This window comes from Enhydra lutris, unplaced genomic scaffold (assembly GCF_002288905.1).
Source record: "Enhydra lutris kenyoni isolate GAN:26980312 unplaced genomic scaffold, ASM228890v2 scaffoldscaffold2, whole genome shotgun sequence".
In the NCBI taxonomy this organism is placed as follows: domain Eukaryota; kingdom Metazoa; phylum Chordata; class Mammalia; order Carnivora; family Mustelidae; genus Enhydra; species Enhydra lutris.
This window is the reverse complement of record NW_019154086.1, coordinates 68232771-68244444: the sequence shown is the minus strand read 5'-3', so window position 1 is coordinate 68244444 and position 11674 is coordinate 68232771. Positions and strand designations below refer to the sequence as shown.

Genomic DNA, 11674 nt, shown 5'->3' with positions numbered 1-11674 from the left:
CAGGTCTCTGTGGACAGGTCTGACGTTATTCTGATGGGCTTTCCTCTGTAAGTAAGGAGCCTCTTTGTCCTAGCGGCTTTCAAGAGATTGTATCTACAATTATGATTCCTCAATTTGACTATCAGGTGCCTTGATGTTTTTTTGGAATCTATAATCTTGGGTGGAGACCGTTCTGCCTCTAGTACATGAACGCTGGTTCCATTCACGAGATTGGGAAAATTTTCATGAAGAATTTGTTCCACTATATCTTCTAGACTTCTTTCTTTCTCCTCCCCTTCAGGGATTCCAATAATTCTGACATTGGAATGTTTCATGGCATCATTTATTTCCCTGATTCTGTTTTCGTGGCTTCTATGCTGTTTGTTCCAGGCTTCCTCCTGATCCTTTCTCTCTATCTATTTGTCCTCCAGATCACTAATTCAATCTTCTGTCTCAGTTACCCTAGCTTTGAGAGAATTTAGATTAGATTGGAACTCATTGAGAGCATTGTGAACCTCATCCATGGTGGCTTTCAGTTCTGCCCTAACATTGTGAACATCATCCCTGGTCGCTTTCAGTTCTGCCCTAATCAATTCCATTTGGTCATCCATGGCTTTCTCCAACCTAGCTATTGCCTGGATAATTGTTAGCCTGAATTCTCTTTCCAACGTATTGTCTATGTTGATAGCCATTAGCTCTGTTGAAGGACCATCCTCTGTATTTTTCTTCTGTTGGGCATTCCTCCTCCTAGTCATTTTGGTTAGAGATGACTGAACGGATGTAGCTGGATGTATCAGCCATGGTGCAGTCAAGGTGCACCCTGGAACACTTCTGAGCAATCAGGATTCCCCACCTAAACGAGAGAAAAAAGAAAAGAAAAAGAAAAAAAGAGAGAGAGAGAGAGAGAGACAGGAAAAAAAGGGAAGATAAAAGAGGAGGTTCAGCCCAAATGGGCCCCAAGGTAAGATTGATGAAGTATACAAACAAAAACAGACAAACAAAAAGACTGATAAAAGTATGTGACAAGAGAAAAAAATATATATATATAAGGAAATAAAGGAAGAACCTCGTCAAAAAGAACCCCAAGTATAAGATTTATATAATATCAGGACAAACACAAAAACACAGAAACACTGGCGGAAGAAAAAAATGGGAGAGTGGTTATAAATTCTCAGTGTGGGCGAGGAAGGTTGTTTTGATTCTTCCTGGATATATCTTGATATCTTTGTTAAAGGACTCAACTTTCCTAAGATAAAGGGGGATTAAAAATTGATTTACCTATAGGGGTAGCATTGATTGGGGAGAGGGGATTACATTGAAGTTTAACTCTATATGAATATTAGAAAATAAAAATAAAAAAGGAATAAACTAGACTAAACTAAACTAAAATTTAAAAAAAATTTAAAAATAGAAATGCAAAAGTAAAACACAGGTGTATGTATCAAAAAGTTCAGGTTAGAAGGTTATTATGGAATTTGATGTACTGGACATCTCACTGTGATGGTAAATAGGTTAAAAAAATTATCTATATAAAAAAAATGAACCAGAATAGTGGGAACAAGTTAAAAATAAAAGTTGTCCTTTGAAGTAGTGGTGGTTGTTCTCTTGTAGTCTTTTTTTTTTTTTTTTTTTTCTTTCCTGGTTGGTTTTCTGGGGGAGGGGACTGCCACGTGGGTTTTCAGTCAATGATGTTCGCTGAGTTAAGTCCTCCCGCCCCCTTCAAAGGGGTGGGCTCTGAGGAAACCGGTTTTTTCAGGCTTTTGTTCTCTGGAGGTTTTTATGTTTGTTCACTTTTTTTTTTCTCTCGCCTTGACCGCTTTTGATGATTTTTGTAGGTTTAGAGGAAAGCAAACTGCACCCTGACCTCCCTCTCAGAGAGAAGCCTCAGTCTGGTCCCCTGTGGGTGCTGCAGAGCCCATATAAATTCCCCCTTGGCCATTGGCAGAGCAGGTTCCAAGTTGCGGTCCCTGGGGACGCAGGATCTTCTGCTTGTACCCAAAATCACGGCAGTGGCTGCTGTCTGGGCAGCTCCAGACAGCCAGAGAGGTTCCAAGCAGCAATCGCACACTGAGATTTTCCCGCTGGCCCGGGCTGGGAGTGCCTGGTCTTTCCGGGTCTAAGAGCACAGGGCTTGTGCGCACCTCTCTCAGCGGAGGGTGTGGGGCGTGCGCGCGTCTCAGGCTCTGATAGCCGGGCGTGGGTCTGAGAGCACCAGGCTGGGCCTTCGCACACCTCTCTCAGGGGAGGCTTTGGGGTGCATGTGCATCTCAGGCTCTGATAGAATGGTGCGGGTCTAAGAGCGCCAGGCTAGTCCTTTGCGCACCTCTCTGAGGGTAGCGTGATGGGCTGCGCATCTCAGGCTCTGTTAGCACAGCTCAGCATTCTGCCATCTGGCAAGGCTCCCAGTCCCTCACAGGAGCCAGACCCCACCTGGCAGCTCAAGGACCAAGACCTGGTTTCTCCGCCGCATTCTCTCTGGCTCAGCGCCAGGGGAGGCTGTCCAGGGTCCGGGGACTTAAGCCCCTGTCCCTAGCTGCCCCAATTCCCACAATTACCCCCCCATGATCCTTTGCTCTTTTTGAGTGCTTTCAACCAGTCTCCAAGTTAATGCTCATCCCCAGATGCAGGGCACTCTCCTATTAGGGGTATTACTTTCCAATCTGTTGCCTCTGGTGGCTCCCTCCCCCTTTTGTTTATCTTCCGATATCAGTCTGACATTCCCACTCCGCTTTACCTGACCACTGGCATCTTCTGCCCCTGTAGAGATCCAGACGTGTATAATTCTGATCTCAGGCTGATTTCATGGGTGATTGGAGTTCTTTGGTAGGTAATCAGCTCACTTTAGAGTACAGATTGAAACTGCGCCTCCTCCTACTTCCCCGCCATCTTGTCTCCTCTACTCAGTTATTTCTTTTTTATCTTTATTGTTTTAAAGAGAGACAGAGGGCAGGAGAAGGCGAAGGGGCAGAGGTAGAGGGAGAAGCAGGCTCCCACTGAGCAAGGAGCCTGATGTGGGGCTTGATCCCAGAACCCTGGGATAATAATGACCTGAGCCAAAGGCAGACATTTAACTGACTGAGTCACCCAGGCACCCCTCAATTATTAATGATAACACAATAGGGTAGTGAAGTGCATAAACTCTAAATTGAGAACCCTGGGTTTTGAAGTTTGGCTTTGCCACTTACAAGCCATAGAGCCCTAAGTCACAAACTCCCTGTGCCTGTGTTTCCTCTAAGTTGGGGGTGGGTAGAATAATATCATTGACTGTAGATATTTGTTGTGAAGATTTCTAAGATTAATTATTCTATTTAATGCTAGTGATTGATGCCAAATTAGTAATTGTCTGGGGCCTAGCAATTTCTGGAGGCTGAAACTGACTGTAAAGAGGTATTTGAAAACTTTTAAGTAATGAAAGTGTCCTAAAATTCGATGATGGTTGTGTCACAACTGCATACCATTTCTAAAATTTATCAAATAATACTCTTAAATAGATCTTACTGCATATACAATATACATTATATCTCAATAAAGATGTAAAAATTTTTTTTTTAAAACTGTTTTTTTTCCTGCTTTTTCCTGTTCTCTCAGCTGCCTTATTTAAACTCTTCAATCTCATTAATTTCACTCTCAAAAATTTGCCATGGGACATCATCAAAATGGCCGAATAAGACATCCCTTGCTCAATGACAATTTCACATCCATTCAAAGACTAGAGGGCCTTCAGATCCAGGTAAGAGATTGTGAAACCCTGGTGCAGTCTACAACCTAGGAGAACTGCTTTGAGAAAGCAGTCTTGCACCAAGGAAGTTGACTCACTGACTGTGATCCCAGCTACAGACCCAGAAGCAGTTTCACCTCTGAAGACTTGATACAGCTTTATTTAACTTTAGTTATGTTACCAGCACCATACACCCAAAGGACCCAGGAGTTGTCACAATCACCTGCACATCAGGATATAAGCACACAAACCTCTGTCCCTGTTATGGACCCTGAAGTCATCCATGGAAAGTCTCCAGCTCCTCTAAGCTGTGTTCCAGAGGCTGCTAGAGGTAAGCTCACTAGACTTGGTATGACTATAGATCCTGAGAGGACCTATATATAACTATATATAGTTATTAATATATTATATAATATATTATAATATAATAATTTATTATATAATTATATATAATCATATTATATATTAATTAATATATAATATTATATAATTATATATAATTAATTATATATTATAATTATGATTATAATATATAATTATATATATAATTATAATTATATTTTTATAATTATAATTATAAAAATATATATAATATAATTATATATATTTTTATAATTATAATTATAAAGGAATATTATGTCCTTACTGTCCTACCCAGTCACCAAGTGACTCCTATTCTTCACTGACCACCCCTTTACCTCCAATGTGTCACAGAAGTGGTGTCTTTATATTCTGAAATCCTTTCCATCTCCCTTTTCATCTTCTCCATTGATCCCAATGTCATTTCATTCATGGACAAGCCATGTCACATGTATTTGTAACACTTGGGAAACAAGGGTAAAATGCAGATTATTAGATTTCATTCTTGAGCCACTAAATCTAATTCTAAAGAAAGCCTTACAATCTATATTTTGTACAAGAGTTCCTCAGAGAATTTCAGGGTATAACCTGGTTTGAGAACCAGTGGGCAGTAGTAACATCCTCCTGACTAGTACTCATGACCCCAACTTTAAATCCCTGCAACCTATTTCGTATGCTATAACATACTCATTTAAAAAAAGTCTTACAGTGCCACTCCTTTTTTTCAGTGCATGCTTCTTCCCTGATGAAAAATGTTCAAGATCCTTCACATGTTATTCAACTCATTTTATTGCCCAGGTTCTTCAAGTTGCTTTCCTCTTCACCCTACATCCATGTCCTAGATACAGAATTTCTCTTTCATACTCAATCTTATCCCATAAATTTAGCATTTACATACAATATCTTTCATTTTCTCAATTATGTTCGTTGTAGCACATTTTAAAAATGGAAATAATTGCATTTATTTCCAAGACCCCCAAACAATTCCATCTATTACAGAGGTAATACAAAAAATTGAGAGGGTATTTATGAGGTACATACTTTTATTCAACTCTCCTCCCTATAATTCATGTTACAAACTGACTTTTTTTTTTTTTTTTGGTCATTTGTTCAATTTCATTTCAGGCCACACCAACTGAGGACATAGAAAAGGATAATGCAACATTCCTGACAAAATTGATTCTCACAGGACTCACATATGAACCACAGTGGCAAATTCCCCTGTTCCTGTTGTTCTTGGTTATCTATCTTCTCACCATTGTGGGGAACCTTGGGCTGATTGCTCTCATTTGGAATGACACTCAGCTTCACATCCCTATGTACTTATTCCTTGGGAGTCTGGCATTAGTGGATGCTTGGTTATCATCCACAGTATCCCCCAAGATGCTAGTCAACTGCTTTTCTGAGAGCAAGATGATCTCTCTCTCTGAATGCATGATACAATTCTTTTCCTTTGCAATCAGCGTAACCACAGAATGTTTTCTGCTGGCAACAATGGCATATGATCGGTATGTGGCCATATGCAAACCCTTACTTTATCCAGTGATTATGTCCAATACACTATGCATCCAGCTGATACTTTTGTCATTTTTAGGTGGCCTTCTTCATGCCATAATTCATACTTCTTTTTTATTCAGATTAACCTTCTGCAATTCCATCATAGTACATCACTTTTACTGTGACATTATACCATTATTTAAGATTTCTTGTACTGATCCTTCTATTAATTATCTGATAGTATTTATTTTCTCTGGGTCAACACAAGTATTTACCATTTTGACTGTTCTTGTGTCTTACACACTAGTTCTCTTTACAATCTTAAAAAAGAAGTCTCTACAGGGCATAAAGAAAGCCTTCTCCACCTGTGGAGCCCATCTTTTATCTGTGTCTTTATACTATGGCCCCCTTCTCTTCATGTATGTGTGCCCTAGATCTGCACAAACAGATAATCAAGATATGATGGACTCTCTATTTTACACTATTATAATTCCCGTGTTAAACCCAATGATCTATAGCCTGAGAAATAAGAAAGTCATAGATTCACTGGGAAAAATGTTAAAGAGAAATGTTTAGTACTTATGGAAGATTTTTTTCTTCTTCCACTAGAATAATATGAAATTGTGCAGATTAGATGTTGCTATGTGTTGATTAGTGTTCAAAGGTTTTGGCAGTTATAATTATCCTTGCATTCAAATGACTTAAGGTGGGACTACAAATAACCATCTTAAATATGTGTATATATTATTGAAAAACAGAATTTTACTCAAGTTTTCATGTCATACCAAAATAATTAAGAAAAATATTTCACATGTTTTTAAAATTTTTGTTTATTTAAAAAAATTTTTTTTCAGTGTCCCAGAATTCATTGTTTATGCACCACACCTAGGGCTCTATGCAATACGTGCCCTCCATAATACCCACCACCAGGCTCACCCAACCTCCCACCCCCACCCCTCCAAAACCCTCAGATTGTTTTTTAGAGTCCACAGTCTCTCATGGTTCTTCTCCCTCTCCAATTTCCCCCAACTCCCTTCTCCTCTCCATCTCCCCATGTCCTCCATGTTATTTCCTATGCTCCACAAATAAGTGAAACCATATGATAATTGACTCTCTCTGCCTGACTTATTTCACTCAGCATAATCTCTTCCAGTACCGGCCATGTTGATACAAAAGTTGGGTATTCATCCTTTCTGATGGAGGCATAATACTCCATAGTGTATATGGACCACATCTTCCTTACCCATTGGTCCTTTGAAGGGCATGTTGGTTCTTTCCACAGTTTGGCGACTATGGCCATTGCTGCTATGAACACTGGAGTACAGATGGCCTTTCTTTTCACCACACCTGTATCTTTGGGGTAAATACCCAGTAGTGCAATTGCAGGGTCATAGGGAAGCCCTATTTTTAATTTCTTAAGGAACCTCCACACTGTTTTCCAAAGAGGCTGCACCAACTTGCATTCCCACCAACAGTGTAAGAGGGTTCCCCTTTCTCCACATCCTCTTCAACACACATTGTTTACTGTGTTGTTAATTTTGCATGTTTTAATATTTTCAGTGTGTCTTCATAAATGTACTAACCACTGTAATATCTTAATTCCTCTGAAAAGAATTTGAATATGAGTCTTTTATAGGGATACAGTTGTGCAACCTGAAGCATCACATCACATTTCACTTCACAGTTGGGTCAGGTTTATGTTTGAGTGAACAGAGGCAAAAAAGTATAATGAGTGATCAAATTTCAGTCCACTCCTGCCCTTCCTCTCTCACCACTGGTTCCATATATAGCCCTTCTGATAGTGCTAAGGGTCCCACACTAAGATTACTCACATCAGTCATTTGTTATATTCTTGTTACTTCTACATCCTATTGATATTCTTTTTATTTCCCAAGCATTGCTGTTAGACTATTCTTCATAAACAGAGTCTAAGTAATATCCCTCCTGAATAGATTTACAAGGATTGCCATATCTACCAGATTTAGAATATATATAGCATACATATCTAGAACTCTATATATGCATATGTATATATTTAATGTCCAAGTACATGAATGGATTACATAAACACATCTACATATATATATATATTACCCTGAATTTGTGACCCTGGCAGTACTTGAGGTACTTCCCAATAAAATCTTGATTCGACTCTGAAGTCTCCTTCCTCACAATTCTTCTACTGGATCCTGTGTTTTACCCCAAATAATTTACTGAAAGCCTTCTGGATACCTTCTTTTGATATCTGTTGAACATTGGTTTGTCTCTCTCACTCTCTTCCCCCTTCACCCTTTGCTTATCTGGTTTGTTTCTTAAATTTCACATATGAGGGGTGCCTGGGTGGCTCAGTGGGTTAAGCCTCTGCCTTCAGCTCAGGTCATGATCCCAGGGTCCTGGGATGGAGCTCCATATCGGGGTCTCTTCTCAGCGGGGAGCCTGCTTCCCCCACTCCCCCGCCTACCTCTCTGCCTACTTCTGATCTCTGTCAAATAAATAAATAAAATCTTTAAAAAAAATTTCACATATGAGTGAAATCATATGGTATGTGTCTTTCTCTGACTTATTCTACATAGCATTATATGCTCTAGCACCATCCATGTCCTTGAAATGGCATGATTTCATTATTTTTGATGTTTAAATAGTATTACACACACACACATATCTATCTATATCTATCTATATCTATATCTATATCTATATCTATATCTATATCTATATCTATATCTATATCTATATCTATATCTATCTATCACAACTTCTTTGCCATCAATTGATGGACACTTGGGCTGCTTCCATATCTTGACTATTGTAAATAATTCCCCTATGAACATAGGGGTGCCTGCATCTCTTCGAATTAGTGTTTTGTTTTCTTTGAGTAAATACCCAGTAGTGCACTTGCTGGATAATATGGTAGTTCTATTTTTAACTTTTTGAGAACCCTCCATACTCTTTTCCACAGCACTGCATCAGTTTATATTCCCCCTCACAACAGTGTGAGAGTGTTTCTTTTTTCTCCACATATTCAACAGCAGTTGTTTGTTTTTTTATTTTAGGCATTCTGACAGATGTGACGTCATATCTCATTGCAGTTTTGATTTGTGTTTTCCTGATGAGTGATGATGAGAGCCTTTTCATGTGTCTGTTGGCTAGCTGTATGTCTTTTTTTGAAAAACGGCTGTTCATGTCATATGCCCATTTTTTTTTTTCAATTGGATTATTTGTTTTTTTGGGTGTTGAGCTGTAGAAGGTCTTTTTTTTTAAATTTTTTATTTCTTTTCAGCATAACGGTATTCATTGTTTTTGCATCACACCCAGTGCTCCATGCAATACGTGCCCTCTCTAATACCCACCACCTGGTTCCCCCAACCTCCCAACCCTGCCCCTTCAAAACCTTCCATTCATCCGTTGAAGGGCATCTTGGTTCTTTCCACAGTTTGGCGACTGTAGCCATTGCTGCTATAAACATTGGGGTATGGATGGCCCTTCTTTTCACTACATCTCTATCTTTGGGGTAAATACCCAGTAGTGCAATGGCAGGGTCATAGGGAAGCTCTATTTTTAATTTCTTGGGGAATCTCCACACTGTTTTCCAAAGTGGCTGCAGCAACTTGCATTCCCACCAACAGTGGGAGAGGGTTCCCCTTTCTCTACATCCCCTCCAACACATGTCATTTCCTGTCTTGCTAATTTTGGCCATTCTAACTGGTGTAAGGTGATATCTCAATGTGGTTTTGATTTGAATCTCCCTGATGGCTAGTGATGATGAACATTTTTTCATGTGTCTGATAGCCATTTGTATGTCTTCATTGGAGAAGCATCTGTTCATATCTTCTGCCCATTTTTTGATATGATTGTCTGTTTTGTGTGTGTTGAGTTTGAGGAGTTCTTTATAGATCCTGGTATCAACCTTTTGTCTGTACTGTCACTTGCAAATATCTTCTCCCATTCCATGGGTTGCCTCTTTGTTTTGTTGACTGTTTCCTTTGCTGTGCAGAAGCTTTTGATCTTGATGAAGTCCCAAAAATTCATTTTTGCTTTTGTTTCCTTTGCCTTTGGAGACATATCTTGAAAGAAGTTGCTGTGGCTGATATTGAAGAGGTTACTGCCTATGTTCTCCTCTAGGATTCTGATGATTCCTGTCTCACGTTAAGGTCTTTTATCCATTTTGAGTTTATCTTTGTGTATGGTGTAAGAGAATGGTCGAGTTTCATTCTTCTACATATAGCTGTCCAGTTTTCCCAGCACCATTTGCTGAAGAGGCTGTCTTTTTTCCACTGTATATTTTTTCCTGCTTTGTCGAAGATATTTGACCACAGACTTGAAGGTCCATATCTGGGCTCTCTACTCTGTTCCACTGGTCTCTGTGTCTGTTTTTATGACAGTACCATGCTGTCTTGGTGATCACAGCTTTGTAGTAAAGCTTGATATCAAGTAACGTGATGCCCCCAGTTTTATTTTGTTTTTCAACATTTCCTTAGCGATTTGGGGTCTCTTCTGATTCCATACAAATTTCTGGATTATTTGCTCCAGCTCTTTGAAAAATACCGGTGGTATTTTGATCGGAATGGCATTAAAAGTATAGATTGCTCTAGACTCTTTCTATGAAGCCAGCATTACCCTGATCCCCAAATCAGGCAAAGACCCTACCAAAAAGGAGAATTTCAGTCCAATATCACTGATGAATATGGATGCTAAGATTCTCAACAAGATCCTAGAAAACAGGACCCAACAGTACATTAAAAAGATTATCCACCATGACCAGGTGGGATTCATCCCTGGGCTACAAGGATGGTTCAACATTCGCAAATCAACCAATGTGATAGAACAAATCAATAAGTGAAGAGAGAAGAACCACATGGTCCTCTCAATTGATGCAGAAAAAGCATTTGACAAAATCCAGCATCCGTTCCTGTTTAAAATGTTTCAAAGTATAGGGATAGAGGGAACATTCCTGAGCTTCAGAAAATCTATCTATGAAAGACCCACAGCAAATATCATCCTCAATGGGAAAAAGCTCGCAGCCTTCCCGTTGAGATCAGGAACACGACAAGGATGCCCACTCTCACCACTCTTGTTCAACATAGTATTAGAAGTCCTAGCAACAGCAATCAGACAACAAAGAGAAATAAAAGGTATCCAAATTGGCAATGAAGAAGTCAAACTCTCTCTCTTCGCAGATGACATGATTCTTTACATGGAAAACCCAAAGGACTCCACTCCCAAACTACTAGAACTCATACAGCAATTCAGCAACGTGGCAGGATACAAAGTCAATGTACAGAAATCAGTGGCTTTCTTACACACTAACAATGAAAATACAGAAAGGGAAATTAGAGAATCGATTCCATTTACTATAGCACCAAGAACCATAAGATATCTGGGAATAAACCTAACCAAAGAGGTAAAGGAACTGTACTCGAGGAACTACAGAACACTCATGAAAGAAATTGAAGAAGACACAAAAAGATGGAAGACCATTCCATGCTCTTGGATCGGAAGAATAAACATTGTTAAAATGTCTATACTGCCTAAAGCAATCTATACTTTTAATGCCATTCCGATCAAAATTCCACTGGAATTTTTCAAAGAGCTGGAGCAAATAATCCAAAAATTTGTATGGAATCAGAAGAGACCCCAAATCGCTAAGGAAATGTTGAAAACAAAAATAAAACTGGGGGCATCACGTTACCTGATTTCAAGCTTTACTACAAAGCTGTGATCACCAAGACAACATGGTCCTGGCATAAAAACAGACACATAGACCAGTGGAACAGAGTAGAGAGCCCAGATATGGACCCTCAACTCTATGGTCAGTTAATCTTCGACAAAACAGGAAAAAATATACAGTGGAAAAAAGACAGTCTCTTCAATAAATGGTGCTGGGAAAACTGGACAGCTATATGTAGAAGAATAAAATTCGACCATTCTCTTACACTGTACACAAAGATAAACTCAAAATGGATAAACTCAACGTGAGACAGGAATCCATCAGATCCTAGGGGAGAACATAGGCAGTAACCTCTTCAATATCAGCCACAGCAACTTCTTTCAAGATATATCTCCAAAGGCAAAGGAAACAAAAGCAAAAATGAACTTTTGGGACTTCATCAAGATCAAAAG

At 39.2% G+C, this 11674-nt stretch overlaps 1 protein-coding gene across 1 annotated transcript; it reads left to right on the top strand.

Annotated features, from left to right (window-relative positions):
* Positions 1 to 5155: 5155 nt before the first annotated feature.
* LOC111146571 (olfactory receptor 5H2-like) lies at positions 5156 to 6130 on the top strand (the record flags this gene model as incomplete). The annotated part of the gene is made up of 1 exon (XM_022502173.1): positions 5156 to 6130. A coding segment is annotated over one exon (975 nt), but the record flags the coding sequence as incomplete, so codon positions are not given.
* Positions 6131 to 11674: the final 5544 nt, after the last annotated feature.